Source organism: Branchiostoma lanceolatum, chromosome 4 (assembly GCF_035083965.1).
Source record: "Branchiostoma lanceolatum isolate klBraLanc5 chromosome 4, klBraLanc5.hap2, whole genome shotgun sequence".
Classification (NCBI taxonomy): Eukaryota; Metazoa; Chordata; class Leptocardii; order Amphioxiformes; family Branchiostomatidae; genus Branchiostoma; species Branchiostoma lanceolatum.
The window spans coordinates 30,820,561-30,841,489 of record NC_089725.1 but is presented as its reverse complement, the minus strand read 5'-3'; the positions used below and the strand labels follow the sequence as shown (position 1 = coordinate 30,841,489).

Below are 20,929 nucleotides of genomic sequence, written 5' to 3'. Positions count from 1 at the left end.
ATTTCAAAAAGATTTCTGCTTCTTACTATTCTTGTGATCAATGTCACTTCTTCTGTTTTCTTTATTTGTTGTCTTAATCTATTTGTTATAGGAAAGACCCTGGGTCAGCCAACAAATCATGAAATCGCAGTGGTTTACGGCAGGGTCTTCTAATGACGTGCCTTCGTTTTTTAATCGGTGGAATAATTCAGCTGTAACTGAGAGACCGGAGTTAAAAACGACCGAGCCGTTTACTGCTAAAGTGTATACGCAACAACTGAAGTTTTCCTTGGATTCTGAGCCTGGCAAACAGTTCTCTGTAGGAGACATGTTACATGTTGTCAGGAGTAATTCAGAAGTAACTGAGAGACCGGAGTTAAAAACGACCGAGCCGTTTACTGCTAAAGTGTATACGCAACAACTGAAGTTTTCCTTGGATTCTGAGCCTGGCAAACAGTTCTTTGTAGGAGACATGTTACACCTCGTCATCTCTGCCAAAGATGACCAGAATAGGACAGTAACAAACATCGGGGATTTCTTTCGAGCCTCAATTCTTACTATAGAGGATGGGGGGAAGCAAACGGGAAGGAAGAAAGAGATTGGTGGCTCTGGTGCCGTGGGCATCATCACGGATCACCAGAACGGGACGTACACGGCGACGTTCCGACTGTTGTGGGAGGGGGAGGTTACCATCAGAATCCAACTGGTCCACCCACGACAGGCCATTGATGCCATAGAAAGAAATATCCGCAGATATCCTATTGACCTAGTCGCGTTCCAAAAGCGCTATGTAGTAGGACATGACACGATCGACACGCAGTGTAACGTAGACTCGGTCATCTTCAAGAACACTAGTGCACTTTGTAACTACTCCGATCCGCATGCAGGCGTCTGGTGGTATTGCGAGAAAGCCGCCAGCATTTCGTGCAATACATCAGGTTACCATGGTATACTTCGGTACAAAGAGGTGAATGACGTGGACAGAGAACTGTTCACAAGGTAATCTTAAAGGAGTCCTAAACTCAAGAAGGCGGTTTTATTTTCCACTAGATCATGTATCAATGAATACATAATCAGCCGACTTTTTACAGAATTTTGCTTATGGTGAATTATACAAGGTGTTTTTTTTTAACACTGTGACGCTCACTAAACCCTTGCAGACCCTACCATGTATTCCCTATGTGTAAACATACATCTTTAATAAGTATTTTTGGCATATATGAGGGGGGTTAAGCACAATAAGAAGGCCAATTGTTAATAAGATATAAAAGACCACAAAGGAAGACGAGTTTTTCTTAACTACCCTGAAATTCTTTTTGTAATCTAACTATTGTCAGGCCTTGTCAGGCACATTGTAATAAGCCATAGGCCGAGGTTGTTTAATTAAATTAATCAGAAAATAGAGGGTCATCTGGGGAAATTGGTAGAATACTGTGTTTTTTGATGCGCATTGGATTAGTGGGTACTTTATCGTATATTGTAAAAAGTATTCATTTTTCTTCCTAAAATTATCATCTATTGGAAAATAACTCCCCCCTCTGGACTTTAGGACTCCTTTAACGCGGATGGGGATGATGGCATCATGGAAAAAGTTCGTATCGTAAACTTTCATCGTAACCTACGTCACATGTGTGATGGTTTCGAATACGAAGGAAACCTTTATGCTAATGTAACAGTGCTAATTTTCACACAGGCGTTATCCTGACGTTTTGGGGTTTGATTTCTGTTACAGTGGCAACGGTGCACTGAAAATGTCGATTTCTGGATCTCCATCTAAAGTAACCGTTGGAAGAGGTAAGTCACATACTTTCCACTCATCATTGACCATAGAGAATACCAGAAAGTTTTCTCTAGAACAAAATGTTGAAGTCGTTGAATCATAAAGCATTCTACGACGAAATGAGTAACGTATGCATGTATCTGTAATACAGATGGGCTCTATAAAGAGAGAAGGTGGCCTTCATTCTGTCATGCCAGGCCCACCGTTTACGGTAAGCAACGGCCCCGACGTTCCGGCCAGAGATCCGTGCTGCTCGTCGCGTCAGCGCTGGTCAGCCAATAAGATAATCCCCTCCTGTTGTTGGAGCGAAAGCTATCAGCCAATCATGTCGCCGTCTGCTGCCAACTGGCCATGTGATTGGCTGGTAATCTTCCCACAAACAACAAGATGTGGAGTATCGGATTGGCTGACGTCTGGTCAGCGCCAACTCATCAAGAAGCTCAGGTCGTAAGCTTGTACACCAGTAGCGTTGCTTCACGTATTCAAACTGCGGGCCTGGCATGTACCGTAGAATGGTCGTCTGACGTTGGACAAAAGAAGTTATTGACAGCGACAACTTTATGAAGTGAATTGTGTTTTGAATAACTAATTATTTGATGCTTTATTTGTATTAATACAAAATATGAAAATCGTTAAAAACGATGGATTCTGGACATCATGGTGTTCTTCTTAAAACACAGGGCAAGATCCATTGGTCAATCGCCGACGGTGTGTCCGGGGACTGGCCACTCCACAGATATCCGGGTTTTACCGGAACGGCGTGTGGAACTCTCTGGTCTGCAAGAACAGACATTTCTCCAGCCAACTCGGCTGGCAGCAATGCCTGCAGGGGAAAACTTTGCACTTCATGGGCGACTCTACCATACGGCAGTGGTGGGAGCACTTGGTCAGAATCTTGAAGATGACCGAAACACATATTCCCGAGGCCATACACAGTACTGGGCCATTGCTCGCCCAAGATGCTGTTCACAACATAACGGTAAACTTTCGGATCCATGGACCGCCTCTTCGTGCTCAGCTCACTCGCACATTTCACATCAAGTACGTGGCCAACGCCATTGATGAAATCGAAGGAGGACCGAGCGATGTGGTCGGCATCACCATGTGGGCACATTTTACATCGTACCCCGTGGAGGTCTACAAACAGAGGATGGAAGCCGTCCGTGCCGCAATAGAACGTTTACTTCACAGGAGTCCTGAAACTCTTGTCGTCATCAAGTCGGCAAACACGCGCATGGGCAATGCGCTGATCTCCGGGGACTGGCTGGCGTACAAGCTGGACTTGATGATGAGAGAGATGTTCCGTGGAATGGACGTTGTTCTCGTGGACGCCTGGGAAATGACAAATGCACAACACTGGCACGGGGACGCCATCCACCCGGCCGAAGACATCGTCGTACAGGAGCTAGAGTTTCTCTGCTCTTTTACTTGTCCCTTGTGAACCTGGAAAACGCCGTTCTCGCAACACCAAATGCAACCTTCTAGCTTGAAAAGTCTGAGTACTATTTAGATGTATAAAACCAACCAACAACCCAAACAATCAACCAACCAACCAACCAACTAACCAGTTCACCAACCAGTTAACCAACCAATTAGCCAGTTTACCAACCAACCAACCAAACAATCGACCAACCAATCAACCAACCAGCCAACCAATCAACCAATCAACCAATCAAGCAAACAAACAAACAAACAATCAGAAAACAAACCAGCCAACCTACCGACCAACATCCCCTGCCAAAAACAGACACTGTTTTTCGACACGTTCGTATATCTAGCTCTGGCGTTCAGCCATTGAATGCAGGATTATGACAATTATGGTGTCACTGTTAATGGTAATTAATAAGATTTCCATTGATCAACAACAATATGATGATTGATGATGATTTTGTTCAGTAAGAAGCTCGCGGATTATGTTACATAATCCGAATTCCGTTCTTAGTACAAAAGTGTTTCAACATACAATATTGATACAATTCCAAAACGTCGAGACATTATCACGTATGACATTACGTGAAGAGAATGAGAACAATATAATACATATGACATATAATACAATAAGAACAGTGCTGATGGTACTACTGATTGAGTGCATTGTTATAGAGCAGAATAGCAGTGTGCAGAAAGGAGTTGCTCAGCCTCTTAGTGCGGGCTTTCGGAACGCTTATTGAGCTACACTATACAATCGATATAGTAGAAATAGCGATTATTTAAGTTTCAGAATTTTTTTTGGTTTTCAGTGTATATGAACTAACCACAAAGCTGTTAGAAATGAAGAGATGTTGATTTTGTAGTTATATTCAACAGGGTGTTTCATTGGAATGCGACTAATTATTGCGGCAACTATGCGAATTGTCGCCCATGCTCCCTTGTGGTCACACTGAAGTGCGAGGTAAAATGTGTGACCTGTACAACCATGACTGCTCCCGGAATGTCACATTCTCAGTTTCGCCTCAAATCAGATAGAAAATCTCAATGTTGCCATTTACATTTAAAAAATTCGCAGATCACTCAGGTAAGCCAAGCTGACTTACTGGGGTTTACTGTTGACCAGCACCTCTCCTGGGCCCAGCATGGACACAAGACCACAACAAAAATGGCTAGAAGTATAGCATCACTAAGGAAATATAAAAACTACTTTCCAGGTGATTTACTGAAAACCGTTGCACAATCTCTTGTTCTATCATATTTGGATTATTGTTCCACTGTCCTCTCGTCTATAACTCAGACACAATTAGACAAACTACAGACTATGCAGAATCGTGCAGCCAGACTTGCAACTAATTCAATAATGTTCTCCTCTTCCGACGACTTACATACCAGGCTCAACTGGCAAACTGTCAAAGAGAGAATGTACACAACTACTCTAAGTGCTTTTCACAAACTAGTTACAGTTAAACAACCAGAGGGCTTATACGATAGAGTACGTGGCAGAAATATTTCGCACAATCACAACACCAGACTGTCCAATAAAGGAGGTTTCACACTACCCAGACCACGGACCAAAGCGCTGTCAAGAACGTTTCTCTACAGGTGCACAAAAACCTATAACACACTGCCAAACACACTGATCTCTACCAACAATGTAGACTTCAAGAACAGAATAAGAGACTGGGTTAAAGCAAAGGACAAAGCTTCACCTCTCAGTCTATGGTGGTAGTAAATTCTTCTGATCAGAATTCCGGTCCTTTTGTAAATACATGTATATTTAATCTGTCAAGGTTGATTTAGTTGGAATTATTATTAATCAGTTTATTATGTTTATAATTTATGGTAATCATTATGTTTGAGTTTCCTCATTTGTATTTACATTATGCTCAGTTTACGTTACCTATATTTTATGATTACTTTGAGTTTCCTCATTTGTATTTATGTTATGCTTCAGTATTTGTGTTTACATATATTATGCTCAGTTTATTTGAGTTACCTATATTCGTAATTCATGACTACGTCTGGTTTTTCGTCCACTACATCCAGCTTATGTTTTCACTTATGTTGACCTCTGACCTCCCTCGTTCATCTCTCGTTTACTTTTGATTTCACAACATTTGTTTTGTCGAATTCTTAGTTAACCAATTGTATAGTTTTCGTTTCATTTTATTTATTTGTATTGGGACTCCAGGAAGAATAGTGCATATTGTATATCACTAATGGAGATCTAAATAAAACAAACAAACAAACAAACACTGATGAACCCGGAAGTAGGCAACAGCACATCGATAATCCAGATGCGCCTAGCGGAAGGGGACAGTTTGCAGGCAGTCTCTTTTATAGTTTTATCGGTGCCATATATAACGCACGGTAGGTGTAGAGCCAAATCCATGAGCTGCCAAATACGTGTGAAGTCAGCTACTGCACCTGACCACGACACTTTTGGGGGGATTCCAGTATACGTGGGAGGAGCACCTGTGTGGGGCAGGGCAAGATTTACAGGTAGGATTAGGGTTAAGATTAGGGCTAGGGTGTATTTTATAGTGCTACATTGATATATCTATAATGAATAATAAGAGTAAGAAACCTTAAAAAAAACAAAAACTTGCGGTGGAGTCTTTACGTTATTTTGCAGTCTTCTATAAAAGAGCAGGTTTGACTTTTTCATCCGTTTTCTCCCTCTTCCATCTCTCTAGATCACTGTAGCTCTCTACTTTAAATGTTGGAGGAATGGTTTATTTCAATGATTTTAGCATGGTTTGTATACCTTGGTGAGTGCGGGATGTATCACACACACACACACACACACACACGCACACACACACACACACACACACACACATACACACACATACATACATACACACACAGACTGACACACACACACTCACAGACACACACGCACACACGCACACACACACTGACACACACACACACACCGACACACACACACACACACACACACTCATACAAAACCACACACACAGACACACAAATACACACAAATTCAAGCACACCCACACGCACCCAGACAGAGGTGTTTGGTACTTCAAAGATTTTTTCCTTCTTGTTTAGAACTATCCTGAGTTTGTAACTCTTAGGTATAAGTGTCTTTTATTCTGAAGTCCATCTTGTAGAGACTACTGTAGTTGACAAGGAGCATCTTTTATTTTAATTTTTGAGAAAAAACATACTTTAGAAAAACAACGCTCGAGAAGATACAAACGTGTTATTGCAAGATCTCTTTTCAACGAATTTTCTTACAGCTTTACCAAAAAAATTCTATTTTGGGCCCCTGTACCACAGTAAGAAAATTTATGAAAAGTGAACGTAGTAAAGAGTATTGGGATCTAACCTATACATTGGAGCGGAAGCTGTAGGGGGATATCTAATTTTGTCAACGTTGGGAGTTTAGAATACACAGTGTCAATATCACAACAGTGGAATCTTAAAATAAAGACATCTCGTCACTCAACTCTGATAAAGGCTAGTAGAAATATCTGTTACCAGCATGTAACTAAAGCGGATATATCACTGGACTGCGATTAACTGTGCCAAATTGGGAAAGGGAAAGACATTCGCAACGTTGCGCAAACCGATACCGGTGTCAATGTGTCGACTGCCTTTTTTTAAAATTTCAGAACACTCGCATTAACAAAATGGCGCAAATGGGCGCAATCATTGCAAGCCTCTTTTTAGTGAATTTTGATAATTGCGAATTTTTTAAATGTAAATGGCAACATTGAGATTTTCTATCTGATTTGAGGCGAAACTGAGAATGTGACATTCCGGGAGCAGTCATGGTTGTACAGGTCACACATTTTACCTCGCACTTCAGTGTGACCACAAGGGAGCATGGGCGACAATTCGCATAGTTGCCGCAATAATTAGTCGCATTCCAATGAAACACCCTGTTAAATATAACTACAAAATCAACATCTCTTCATTTCTAACAGCTTTGTGGTTAGTTCATATACACTGAAAACCAAAAAAATTCTGAAACTTAAATAATCACTATTTCTACTATATCGATTGTATAGTGTAGCTCAATAAGCGTTCCGAAAGCCCGCACTAAGAGGCTGAGCAACTCCTTTCTGCACACTGCTATTCGGCTCTATAACAATGCACTCAATCAGTAGTACCATCAGCACTGTTCTTATTGTATTATATGTCATATGTATTATATTGTTCTCATTCTCTTCACGTAATGTCATACGTGATAATGTCTCGACGTTTTGGAATTCTATCAATATTGTATTCGGATTATGTAACATAATCCGCGAGCTTCTTACTGAATAAAATAATCATCAATCATCATATTGTTGTTGATCAATGGAAATCTTATTAATTACCATTCACAGTGACACCATAAGTGTAATAATCCTGCATTCAGTGGCTGAACGCCAGAGCTAGATATACGAACGTGTCGCAAAACAGTGTCTGTTTTTGGCAGGGGATGTTGTTCGGTTGGTTGGCTGTTTTTTTTGTGTGTGTGAATGTTGGTTGGTTGGTGAACTGGCTAGCTGGTTGGTTGGTTGATTGATTGATTGATTGATTGATTGATTGGGTTGTTGGTTAGTTGGATGGTTTCATACATCTTAATAGTACTCAGACTTTTCGAGCTGGAAGGTTGCATTTGGTGTTGCGAGAACGGCGTTTTCCAGGTTCACAAGGGACAAATAAAAGAGCAGAGAAACTCTAGCTCCTGTACGACGATGTCTTCGGCCGGGTGGATGGCGTCCCCGTGCCAGTGTTGTGCATTTGTCATTTCCCAGGCGTCCACGAGAACAACGTCTATTCCACGGAACATCTCTCTCATCATCAAGTCCAGCTTGTACGCGAGCCAGTACCCGGAGATCAGCGAATTGCCCATGCGCGTGTTTGCCGACTTGATGACCACGAGAGTTTCAGGACTCCTGTGAAGTAAACGTTCTATGGCGGCACGGACAGCTTCCATCCTCTGTTTGTAGACCTCCACGGGGTACGAGGTAAAATGTGCCCAAATGGTGAGGCCGACCACATCGCTCGGTCCTCCTTCGATTTCATCAATGGCGTTGACCACGTACTTGATGTGAAATGTGCGAGTCCATTCAGCACGAAGAGGTGGTCCATGGATCCGAAAGTTTACCGTTATGTTGTGAACAGGATCTTGGGCGAGCAATGGCCCAGTACTGTGCTTGGCTTCAGGAATATGTGTTTCGGTCATCTTCAAGATTCTGACCAAGTGTTCCCACCACTGCCGTATGGTAGAGTCGCCCATGAAGTGCATAGTTTTCCCCTTCAGGCACTGCTGCCAGCCGGCTTGGCTGGAGAAATGTCTGTTCTTGCAGACCAAAGAGTTCCACACGCCGTTCCGGTAAAACCCGGATATCTGTTGAGTGGCCAGTCCCCGGACGCACCGTCGGCGATTGACCAATGGATCTCGCCCTGTGTTTAAAGAAGAAGAAGGCAATGATGTCCGGAATCCATCGTTTTTAAACGATTTTCATCTTTTGTATTAATACAAATAAGGCATCAAATAATCAGTTATTCAAAACACAATTCACTTCATAAAGTTATTGTTGTCAATAACTTCTTTTGTCCAACGTCAGACAACCATTCTACGTGCCAGGCCCGCAGCTTGAATACGCCAAGCAACGCTACTGGTGTACAGGCTTACGACCTGTGCTTCTTGATGAGTTGGCGCTGACCAGCCGTCAGCCAATCCGATACTCCACATCTTGTTGTTTGTGGGAAGATTACCAGCCAATCACATGGCCAATTGGGAGCAGACGGCGACATGATTGGCTGATAGCTTTCGCTCCAACAACAGGAGGGGATTATCTTATTGGCTGACCAGCGCTGACGTGGCGAGCAGCACGGATCTCTGGCCGGAACGCCGGGGCCGTTGCTTACCGTAAACGGTGGGCCTGGCATGGCAGAATGAAGGCCACCTTCTCTCCTTTTAGAGCCCATCTGTATTACTGATACATGCATACACCACTCTTTTCTTCGTAGAGTGCTTTATGATTCAACGACTTCAACATTTTGTTCCAGAGAAAACTTTCTGGTATTCCCCTTGGTCAACGATGAATGGAAAGAATGTGACTTACCTCTTCCAACGCTTATTTTAGATGGAGATCCAGAAATTGACATTTTCAGTGCACCGTTGCCACTGTAACAGAAATCAAACCCCAAAACGTCAGGATAACGCCTGTGTGAAAATTAGCACTGTTACATTAGCATAAAGGTTTCCTTCGTATTCGAAACCATCACACATGTGACGTAGGTTGCTATGAAAGTTTACGATACGAACTTTTTCCATGATGCCATCATTCCCATTTATGTAAAATAGGTGAAGGAGTCCTCTAATGAGATGAACCATGATGCATTTTCAAGCAGCAATGAGACTTTGTCTACGGCTCGCGTTTATGGCCAAGTACCCCAAGACATCCCTGCTTTTCTCAATGAATGTACTGTGTTTTATATCGTGCTGACGTTTCACGAGTTAGATACAAGGTACCAACATTGCGCGTTAAAGGAATCCTAAAGTCCAGAGGGGGGAGTTATTTTCCAATAGATGATAATTTTAGGAAAAAAAATGAATACTTTTTACAATATACGATAAAGTACCCACTAATCCAATGCGCATCAAAAAACATTCAGTATTCTACCGAATTCCTCAGATGACCCTCTATTTTCTGATTAATTCAATTAAACAATCTCAGCCTATGGCTTATTACAATGTGCCTGACAAGGCCTGACAATAGTTAGATTACAAAAAGAATTTCAGGGTAGTTAAGAAAAACTCGTCTTCCTTTGTGGTCTTTTATACCTTATTAACAATTGGCCTTCTTATTGTGCTTAACTCCCCCTCATATATGCCAAAAATACTTATTAAAGATGTATGTTTACACATAGGGAATACATGGTAGGGTCTGCAAGGGTTTAGTGAGCGTCATAGTGTTTAAAAAAACACACCTTGCATAATTCACCATAAGCAAAATTCTGTAAAAAGTCGGCTGATTATGTATTCATTGATACATAATCTAGTGGAAAATAACACCCCCTTGTGGAGTTTAGGACTCCTTTAAGATTACCTTGTGAACAGTTCTCTGTCCATGTCATTCACCTCTTTGTACCGAAGTATGCTATGGTAACCTGATGTATTGCACGAAATGCTGGCGGCTTTCTCGCAATACCACCAGACGCCTGCATGCGGATCGGAGTAGTTACAAACTGCACTAGTGTTCTTGAAGATGACCGGGTCTACGTTGCACTGCGTGTCGACCGTGCCATGTCCTACTACATAGCGCTTTTGGAACGCGACTAGGTCAATAGGATATCTGCGGATATTTCTTTCTATGAAATCAATGGCCTGTCGTGGGTGGACCAGTTGGATTCTGATGGTAACCTCCCCCTCCCACAACAGTCGGAACGTCGCCGTGTACGTGCCGTTCTGGTGATCCGTGATGATGCCCACGGCACCAGAGCCACCAATCTCTTTCTTCCTTCCCGTTTGTTCCCCCCCCTCTTCCTCCCTAGTAAGAATGGACGCTCGAAAGAAATCCCCGATGTTTGTTACTGTCCTATTCCGGTCATCTTTGGCAGAGATGACGACATGTAACATGTCTCCTACAAAGAATTGTCTGCCAGGCTCAGAATCCAAGGAAAACGTCAGTTGTTTCTTATACACTGTAGCATTGAACGACTCGGTCGTTTTTATCTCCGGTCTCTCAGTTACTTCTGAATTACTCCTGACAACATGTAACATGTCTCCTACAGAGAATTGTCTGCCAGGCTCAGAATCCAAGGAAAACTTCAGTGTCGTTTTTAACTCCGGTCCCTCAGTTACAGCTGAATTATTCCACCGATTAAAAAACGAAGGCACGTCATTAGAAGACCCTGCCGTAAACCACTGCGATTTCATGATTTGTTGGCTAACCCAGGGTCTTTCCTATAACAAATAGATTAAGACAACAAATAAAGAAAACAGAAGAAGTGACATTGATCACAAGAATAGTAAGAAGCAGAAATCTTTTTGAAATGTTTCTGGTTCCATTGACCGATTTCTTCTCCATAAGTCGGATGTTAACAATGTACCTTTTTTTTCATTATTATTATCTATTCATAAACAAAAAAATATTAGCATAACAAATGGGGTTGTGGAAAGCCCTAAATAAGAAATATATAAGATATACATTATTGATCAGCATAACAAACGAAGATATATATAAAAGGCTTATAGAATGAGTCTGAGTCTAGGTATAACTATAGGTAACATAAGTATTATACCGCACATTTAAGTAATTAGCCTACCCGGGGTGCTGCCAGTGTGCAGGAAGTTGTTGTTTACAAACATTAGGCTCTAGGTTGAGGTGGTGTCACAGACTTTTGCAGCTTATTTTTGTACAGTTAGAAAACACCATACATGCCAGAAATCAGTGTCACGAATTAATGATGCAAATATGCTGAAAAGTGGTTGTCCATGTCATTTGTATTAGGATTTGTTCACAAGAATATTTTCAATTTTTGCGCCAAAATGTTACATAGTGGGCCTTTAAGGATGCAATGTACCTTAATGCTGAACAGTAGCAAGGTTGCAACACTCATTACGAGTACTAGACCCAAGCACCTGCGCGTCGGTGCGCACTCCATCCACTTCCACCAAGCGTCCGCCATGTTCCTGCTGGGAGAGAGAAAGTACTAAAGCCCCCCTCTCACTGGACCCGCGGCACGCTGGCGGCGTCGCTGCACCCTAAACTGGATTTGTGTTACCCTTGACATTATAATAGGAATATCACTCAAAACGTACAAGTGATAAGTATGACCAAAAACACAACAAAACACACAAAGCTTAAAAAGATTCGTTTGTTGTCGATGAAAGTCGTTGAGTGCTTGGTCAATTCGATCGGAGGTTTGAGGTCCACGAACTCACGTTGGCTTGTTCATTGTCAACCGAAACAGATATCTCAATAGCTGATTTGCCTGTACTATTAAGTACTGCAATATATATACTTGTCATTGTACAATGTATATCTGTATGATTACAATATGATGTAGTTCAGTTTTACTTGTCAAAATAACGTTTTTAAAAAGCAAATAAACAAACCTACCAGCATTCAGGTCTGCCCTAAATCAGGCTGAGTAAAACGGATCGATGTATTAAAAGAAGGCCGGCTACCGGATCTAATATTTCTCGTAACTTCAAAACATCGCTTGCAGATAGTAGGTGGACACATACGACATCTCACACAACGTTCTTCATTGGTGAAAAAGGGGAACTCTAAAATGTAATGTCCCGTCGCCGAAGTTACGGTGTAATAATGTCTAAGAAACGTAATTTAGCTCTTCCTTAAAAACATGGAGTGTATTTAGGGAACTTCAGTGTCCGGGTTAGGCCTTGGAAAAATGTCCTGTTCCGGTTACGCGACAGACCCTGCCAAAACCCTACCGACCCTGGCCTGGTCTAACGCTTGCAATAAAAAATGGAAAATAGATGAAAGTCAAAACAGTCTTCCCGTATTTTACACTCTAAGAATAGGCTTTGAAAGGTTGACGTAAGAATGTGTAGTAAATATTGTTTATAAATATATATACTTCTGATTGTACAATGTATCTGTATGATTACAATATGATGTATTATAGTTTTCCGTTGCTAAATGTTGCTAAAACGTTTTATTTCCTCGGATCACTTCGGCCAAAATATCTAAACTAGAGTTCCACGACCTCATACCTTCGCCAAATGATTTTAATCATTGCGACTGACGTATTAGGAGTGTTTCTCATCAAGTATAAATCATACCAGTTGATTGTCTTAAAATATGACATGTCCAAAGTATGAGCTTAACAAAGTATGAGCTTAACAAAGAAGGTTATGCTAATATTGATCATCAATTATGCAAATGAGGCCCTTATCAGCATAATTTGATTCAACGATGCTCACATTCACATAAATTCCCGATGCCACAAAAAAAGTATTAAATGCATGAAATTTCCGTCATTTACCAGTATGGAATTATAGTAGTTTCCCATTTAAGTATGCAAATTAGGCCCACATTTGCATCTTTTCTATCTTCAACATTCCTCTCTTCCTCAGTTACAATTTGAATAGTCATATCATGGCACAAAGCAGATGTTTAAGGTTGCCTCATTAATTATGCAAATTAGAATCTGATTTGCATAATTATCAGCCAATCATTCTAAGCATCACACAAGCTATCGACATACCAAAAATCATGACCATCCATCAAGGCCATCTTGAGTTACAGTATTTTCTCATTAATTATGTAAATGAGGTCTTCATTTAAATAGTTCATATCAATTAATATTTCTCTCTTCCTCACTTACATATGTCACATGTTTCAGAGTCCAATCATGGAATTTGGCGGATGTATAAACTTTCCTCATTAATTATGCAAATTATATACTGATTTGCATAAAAAGTATCTAATCATGTTCATCATCACTCAAGCTATCTACTTACCAAAAATCATTGCCATCCATCAAGCCCTTCTTGAGTTATTCCCTTTCAAAGTCAGATGCAAAACCTGCTCCTGCAGTACCATAACAAGCCGCTAGGGGACCCAAAATCTAATCATTTCCTAGTCTCATCAAGACCTACCCACCTACCAAATATCAAGACAATCCATCCAAGCCTTCTCGAGTTATGCTGTACATTACATACATACACACATACATACATACATACAAACGCTACCCTCTGCATAACCTTCTCGGCGAAGGTAATAAAGACAAAGAATAAGAGACCAACTGACCCAGCCTTTTTCGGGACCGTAACCGTAAACATAACTATTTTTTGTTTTTGTTGCTAGGCCTTACTGAGTGTGATGACATTTCCTACCGTCTTGCGAAGCTGGATAAACACCAGTAGAACACTGTCTAGTCGATTCCGCAGTCAGGCCGTGTCGTGTCCAGTACAACTTACCGTCTTCTCAGGCGACTGACGACGGGAACTCAGTCGGGGTGTCCGGCGCAAATCTTGTATGAGCCACGTCACCGTTTTCTTCCCTTATCCGTTGCTATCGTCAGACTACGCCCTATCAACAAACGTGGTTAGCTTATAGCCTCCATAGCAGGCCCCAGATACGGCTGGCGTTTTAATAATGCCTTTTTCTCTAATTCTGTTCTGTTATCTTTCCCTAGATCTGATCGCTGCTGTGTTGTACTGATGTTGGCTAATGCTGTGGTCACATTTCCAAACCGGGCTGTTTGGGGGAACGAAAAATAAAAGTGTATATCACGAAATGTACGCAAAGTATGCTCATGACTGATTTTTACATTTTGTGTCACGGATTTACAGCGTAAACAGCCCGACCGGGTACCGTTTGGACATGTGATACTAGCTTAAGGGGCGGAGGTGTCAAAACCCATCATATTTAAGAGGAATTGCTGCTCGTAAGTGTTGCATGCAAGAAACCAGACCGTAAGCATTAAGATAAACAACAACACATAAACGCCATCCGTAGCCGGGCCTGTTAGGGAGGCTCTATGGAGCTGGTTACACCAGTATCCCGGCTCTGTCCGTGTCACATTGATCCCCCTGTTGACAGTCAACATGTTTATAGTGATGGCTGTTTGGCGCTTATAACGTAGTTTTTTTGGCCGTTTTCTTTCGCGGTACCAACCGCGTTTTTTTTAATGCAATAAAAAGGCTTTGCGTTGGTAACGTTAAAGAACGAGAGTTAAAATTATGGCTTACCAAGATTAACACCTTGGCAAGAAAATAAGGCATCTTCACCTGGATGTCTTGATGAGAGTGTGTTCTTAAAACAACGTGAAGTTGGCCTTTTTTGGGAGCAATGTTATGTTTCGTACACGCTTGTAAACATCGGTGAACCCGGGGTTTGCAACAACAACATCGATAATCCAGATGCGCCTAGTGGAAGGGGACAGTTTGCAGGCAGTCTCTTTTATAGTTTTATCGGTGCCATATATAACACACGGTAGGTGTAGAGCCAAATCCATGAGCTGCCAAATACGTGAGAGGTCAGCTACGGCACCTGAGCACGGTACTTTTGGGGGATTCCAGTATATGTGAGAGGAGCACCTGTGTGGAGTTAGGTCGATGGGGGCAGGGCAAGATTTACAGGTAGGATTAGGGTGAAGATTAGGGCTAGGGTCTCTTTTATAGTGCTACATTGATATATCTATAATGAATATTCGGAGTAGGAAGCCTTAAAAACACCAAAACTTGTATTTACGTCATTTTGCATTCTTCTTCAAAATAGCAAGTATGACTCTATCCTCCATTTTCCCTCTTCCCTCACTTTAGATCTCTGTAGCTCTTTACTTTAAATGTTGGAGAAATGGTTTATTTCAATGATTTTAGTATGGTTTGTATACCCTGGCGAGCGCGGGATGTATCTCTAAAACACACACACACACGCACACACACACACACACACACGCGCACACACACACACACACACACACACACACTCACACACTCACAGACACACACGCACACACACACAGACACACACACACACACACACACACACACACACACACACACACACACACACACTCATACAAAACCACACTCATTCCCCCACTAACACACAGACACACAAATACACACAAATACAAGCACACCCACACGCACCCAGACAGAGGTGTTTGGTACTTCAAAGCTTATATTTTTTCCTTGTTGTTTGGAACTATCCTGAGTTTGTAACTTTTAGGTATAAGTGTCTTTTATTCTGAAGTCCGTTTTGTAGAGACTACCGTAGTTGACATGGAGCATCTTTTCAACGAATTTTCTTACAGTTTTACCAAAAAAATTGTATTTGGGCTCCTGTACCACAGTAAGAAAATTACTGAAAACTGAACGTAGTAAAGAGTATTGGTATCTAACCTGTATATTGGAGCGGAAGCTGTAGGGGGATATCTAATTTTGTCAACGTTGGGAGTTTAGAATACACAGTGTCAATATCACAACAGTGGAATCTTAAAATAAAGACATCTCGTCACTCAACTCTGATAAAGGCTAGTAAAATGTCTGGACTGCGATCGCGACTTATTGTGGCAAACTGAGAAAGGGAAAGACATTTGCAACGTTGCGTAAACCGATACCGGTGCCAATGTGTCGACTGATTTTTTTTTTAAATCTTAGAACACTCGCATTAGCGAAATGGCGCAAATGGGCGCCAATGGCCGCAATCACTACAAGCCTCTTTTCGATGAATTTGGATAATTGCGAATCTTTTAAATGTAGATGCCAACATTGAGATTTTCTATCTGATTTGAGGCGAAACTGAGAATGTGACATTTCGGACGCGGCCATGTTTGTAGGGGTCACACATTTACCCTTGCCTCGCAGGTCAGTGTGACCGGAAGGGAAAAATGGCGACAATTCTCAAAATTGCCGCAATAATTAGTCGCAGTCCAATGAGACACCCAGGTAAATATAACTATAAACTCAACATCTCTTCATTTCTTACAGCTGTGTGCTTAGTTCATATACACTGAAAACAAAAAGTTCAGAAACTTAAATTATCGCTATTTCTACCATATCGATTGCATAGTGTTGTTTGATCAATGGAAATGTTATTAATTACCATTAACAGTGACACCATAATTGTCATAATCCTGCATTCAATGGCTGAACGCCAGAGCTAGATATACGAACGTGTCGCAAAACAGTGTCTGTTTTTGGCAGGGGATGTTGGTCGGTAGGTTGGCTGGTTTGTTTTCTGATTGTTTGTTTGTTTGCTTGATTGGTTGATTGGTTGGTTGGTTGGTCGATTGTTTGGTTGGTTGGTTGGTAAACTGGCTAATTGGTTGGTTAACTGGTTGGTGAACTGGTTAGTTGGTTGGTTGGTTGGTTGGTTGATTGTTTGGGTTGTTGGTTGGTTTTATACATCTAAATAGTTCTCAGACTTTTCAAGCTAGAAGGTTGCATTTGGTGTTGCGAGAACGGCGTTTTCCATGTTCACAAGGGACAAATAAAAGTACAGAGAAACTCTAGCTCCTGCACGACGATGTCCTCGGCAGGGTGGATGGCGTCCCCGTGCCAGTGTTGTGCAATTGTCATTTCCCAGACGTCCACGAGAACAACGTCCATTCCACGGAACATCTCTCTCATCATCAAGTCCAACTTGTGCGCGAGCCAGTCCCCGGAAATCAGCTCATTGCCCATGCGCGTGTTTGCCGACTTGATGACGACAAGAGTTTCAGGACTCCTGTGAAGTAAACGTTCTATGGCGGCACGGACGGCTTCCATCCTCTGTTTGTAGACCTCCACGGGGTACGATGTAAAATGTGCCCAAATGGTGAGGCCGACCACATCGCTCGGTCCTCCTTCGATTTCATCAATGGCATTGACCACGTACTTGATGTGAAACGTGCGAGTCCATTCAGCACGAAGAGGTGGTCCATGGATCCGAAAGTTTACTGTTATGTTGTGAACAGGATCTTGGGCGAGCAATGGCCCAGTACTGTGTTTGGCCTCGGGAATATGTGTTTCGGTCATCTTCAAGATTCTGACCAAGTGTTCCCACCACTGCCGTATGGTAGAGTCGCCCATGAAGTGCAAAGTTTTCCCCTGCAGGCATTGCTGCCAGCCGAGTTGGCTGGAGAAATGTCTGTTCTTGCAGACCAGAGAGTTCCACACGCCCCGCTGGTAAAACCCGGATATCTGTGGAATGACCAGTCCCCGGACGCAACGTCCGCGATTGACCAATGGATCTCGCCCTGTGTTTAAAGAAGAAGAAGGCGATGATGTCCGGAATCCATCGTTTTTAAACGATTTTTATCTTTTGTATTAATGCAAATAAGGCATCAAATAATCAGTTATTCAAAACACAATTCACTTCATAAAGTTGTTGTTGTCAATGACTTCTTTTGTCCAACGTCAGACAACCATTCTACGTGCCAGGCCCGCAGCTTGAATACGTCAAGCAACGCTGCTGCTCTACAGGCTTGTGCTTCTTGATGAGTTGGCGCTGACTAGCCGTCAGCCAATCCGATACCGATATTGTTGTTGATGGGAAAGTTACCAGCCAATCACATGGCCAATTGGCAGCAGACGGCGACATGATTGGCTGATAGCTTTCGCTCCAACAACAGGAGGGAATTATCTTAATAAGACTGGTTTATTGTTCAATGATCTCATTAGCAGCTATGAGGCTGAATTGCCGAGACACATTACATTTCATTTAAAACAACTACTTCATTTCATCCGCAATAATTAAAAATACTTGTTAAAATACGACAATACACACAAGGTAAGATTCTTCTCGTAACACATATAGTAGTGGATTAAGTGTTCAGAATGCGAATCATGTGTGGTAACGCACTGTTCATATACCGGTCAGTTCGACCATATTGAGGGTCAAGTTTATGTGAGGACCGTGTTTGCCGGCCACTGATGTTCCCTCTAGTTGGTGGAAGTAGGTGCTTGAATTGACCTGATCGAACAAGCTTCTTCGCAAACGACTCTGTCAGAGTTCTACGTCGTGAGTTGAGGGTTATTGGCTCACCAGCGCTGACGCGACGAGCATCACGTAACTGGCTGGAACGCCGGGGCCGTTTCTTTCCGTAAACGGTGGGCCTGGCATGACAGAATGAAGGCCACCTTCTCTCCTTTTAGAGCCCATCTGTATTACTGATACATGCATACACCACTCTTTTCTTCGTAGAGTGCTTTATGATTCAACGACTTCAACATTTTGTTCCAGAGAAAACTTTCTGGTATTCCCCTTGGTCAACGATGAATGGAAAGAATGTGACTTACCTCTTCCAACGCTTATCTTAGATGGAGATCCAGAAATTAACATTTTCAGTGCGCCGTTGCCACTGTAACAGAAATCAAACACCAAAATGTCAGGATAACGCCTGTGTGAAAATTAGAACTGTTACATTAGCATACAGGTTTCCTTCGTGTCGAAACCATCACACAGCTTGTGACGTAGGTTGTGACGAAAGTTTACGATACGAACTACTCAACTAAAAAAAACCTTTTCCATGATGCCATCATTCCCATTTATGTAAAATAGTTGGAGGAGTCCTCTAATGAGATGAACCATGATGCATTTTCAAGCAGCAATGCGACTTTGTCTACGGCTCGCTTTTATGGCCAAGTACACCAAGACATCCCTGCTTTTCTCAATGAATGTACTGTGTTTTATATCGTGCTGACGTTTCACGAGTTAGATACAAGGTACCAACATTGCGCGTTAAAGGAATCCTAAAGTCCAGAGGGGGGAGTTATTTTCCAATAGATGATAATTTTAGGGAAAAAAAAGAGTACTTTTTACAATATACGATAAAGTACCCACTAATCCAATGCGCATCAAAAAACATTCAGTATTCTACCGAATTCCCCAGATGACCCTCTATTTTCTGATTAATTTAATTTAACAACCTCAGCCTATGGCTTATTACAATGTGCCTGACAAGGCCTGACAATAGTTAGATTACAAAAAGAATTTCAGGGTAGTTAAGAAAAACTCGTCTTCCTTTGTGGTCTTTTATATCTTATTAACAATTGGCCTTCTTATTGCGCTTTACCCCCCCTCATATATGCCAAAAATACTTATTAAAGATTTATGTTTACACATAGGGAATACATGGTAGGGTCTGCAAGGGTTTAGTGAGCGTCATATTGTTTAAAAAAAAAACACCTTGTATAATTCACCATAAGCAAAATTCTGTAAAAAGTCGGCTGATTATGTATTCATTGATACATAATCTAGTGGAAAATAACACCCCCTTGTGGAGTTTAAGACTCCTTTAAGATTACCTTCTGAACAGTTCTCTGTCCATGTCATTCACCTCTTTGTACCGAAGTATGCTATGGTAACCTGGTGTATTGCACGAAATGCTGGCGGCTTTCTCGCAATACCACCAGACGCCTGCATGCGGATCGGAGTAGTTACAAACTGCACTAGTGTTCTTGAAGATGACCGGGTCTACGTTGCACTGCGTGTCGACCGTGTCATGTCCTACTACATAGCGCTTTTGGAACGCGACTAGGTCAATAGGATATCTGCGGATATTTCTTTCTATGAAATCAATGGCCTGTCGTGGGTGGACCAGTTGGATTCTGATGGTAACCTCCCCCTCCCACAACAGTCGGAACGTCGCCGTGTACGTGCCGTTCTGGTGATCCGTGATGATGCCCACGGCACCAGAGCCACCAATCTCTTTCTTCCTTCCCGTTTGTTTCCCCCCCCCCTCTTCCTCCCTAGTAAGAATGGACGCTCGAAAGAAATCCCCGATGTTTGTTACTGTCCTATTCCGGTCATCTTTGGCAGAGATGACGACATGTAACATGTCTCCTACAAAGAACTGTTTGCCAGGCTCAGAATCCAAGGAAAACTCCAGTTGTTGCGTGTACACTGTAGCATTGAACGGCTCGGTCGTTTTTAACTCCGGTGTCTCAGTTACAGCTGAATTATTCCACCGATTGAAAAACGAAGGCACGTCATTAGAAGATCCTGCCGTAAACCACTGCGATTTCATGATTTGTTGGCTGACCCAGCGTCTTTCCTATGATAAATAGATTAAGACAAGAAATAAAGAAAACAGAAGAAGTGACATTGATTACAAGAAAGGTAAGAAGCAGAAATTAAAAAAAAAAAATTCTGGTTCCATCTACCGATTTCTTCTCCATAAGCCGGATGTTAACAATGTACCTTAATTTTTCATTTTCCTTTTTCATTACCATTATCTATTCATAACAAAAAAATATAAGCATAACGAATGGGGTTGTGGCAAGCCTTAAATAAAAAT

At 41.9% G+C, this 20,929-nt stretch overlaps 4 protein-coding genes across 4 annotated transcripts; 2 read left to right on the top strand and 2 right to left on the bottom strand.

Annotated features, from left to right (window-relative positions):
• The first annotated feature begins 451 nt into the window (after positions 1-451).
• LOC136432053 (NXPE family member 3-like) lies at positions 452-982 on the top strand. Its single transcript, XM_066423072.1, has one exon. The coding sequence runs from the start codon at positions 452-454 to the stop codon at positions 980-982; it is 531 nt and encodes a 176-aa protein (XP_066279169.1).
• A 588-nt stretch (positions 983-1,570) lies between these two features.
• Positions 1,571-5,440, top strand: LOC136434002 (NXPE family member 3-like). The gene is made up of 2 exons (XM_066426649.1): positions 1,571-1,773; positions 2,440-5,440. The coding sequence occupies exons 1-2, from the start codon at positions 1,731-1,733 to the stop codon at positions 3,198-3,200; spliced, it is 804 nt and encodes a 267-aa protein (XP_066282746.1). The 5' UTR covers positions 1,571-1,730; the 3' UTR covers positions 3,201-5,440.
• Positions 5,441-7,856: 2,416 nt separating this feature from the next.
• LOC136432052 (NXPE family member 3-like) lies at positions 7,857-10,799 on the bottom strand. The gene is made up of 2 exons (XM_066423071.1): positions 10,406-10,799; positions 7,857-8,617 (listed from the first exon to the last, which is right to left on the bottom strand). The coding sequence occupies exons 1-2, from the start codon at positions 10,797-10,799 to the stop codon at positions 7,857-7,859; spliced, it is 1,155 nt and encodes a 384-aa protein (XP_066279168.1).
• Positions 10,800-17,126: 6,327 nt separating this feature from the next.
• LOC136432051 (NXPE family member 3-like) lies at positions 17,127-20,470 on the bottom strand. Its single transcript, XM_066423070.1, has 3 exons — positions 19,938-20,470; positions 18,930-18,991; positions 17,127-17,887 (listed from the first exon to the last, which is right to left on the bottom strand). Exons 1-3 carry the CDS (start codon positions 20,468-20,470, stop codon positions 17,127-17,129), a joined length of 1,356 nt encoding a protein of 451 aa, XP_066279167.1.
• Positions 20,471-20,929: the final 459 nt, after the last annotated feature.

Coding starts and splice junctions, on each gene's coding strand:
- LOC136432052 (XM_066423071.1), bottom strand. CDS start 10,799: ATGTTACATGTCGTCATCTCTGCCAAAGATGACCGGAATAGGACAGTA. Junction 8,618..10,405: donor CAAGAACACTAGTGCAGTTT/GTAACTACTCCG, acceptor CTTTAAACACAG/GGCGAGATCCATTGGTCAAT.
- LOC136434002 (XM_066426649.1), top strand. CDS start 1,731: ATGTCGATTTCTGGATCTCCATCTAAAGTAACCGTTGGAAGAG. Junction 1,774..2,439: donor TAAAGTAACCGTTGGAAGAG/GTAAGTCACATA, acceptor CTTAAAACACAG/GGCAAGATCCATTGGTCAAT.
- LOC136432051 (XM_066423070.1), bottom strand. CDS start 20,470: ATGTTACATGTCGTCATCTCTGCCAAAGATGACCGGAATAGGACAGTA. Junction 18,992..19,937: donor GACAGAGAACTGTTCAGAAG/GTAATCTTAAAG, acceptor TTTCTGTTACAG/TGGCAACGGCGCACTGAAAA. Junction 17,888..18,929: donor TAAGATAAGCGTTGGAAGAG/GTAAGTCACATT, acceptor CTTTAAACACAG/GGCGAGATCCATTGGTCAAT.
- LOC136432053 (XM_066423072.1), top strand. CDS start 452: ATGTTACACCTCGTCATCTCTGCCAAAGATGACCAGAATAGGACAGTA.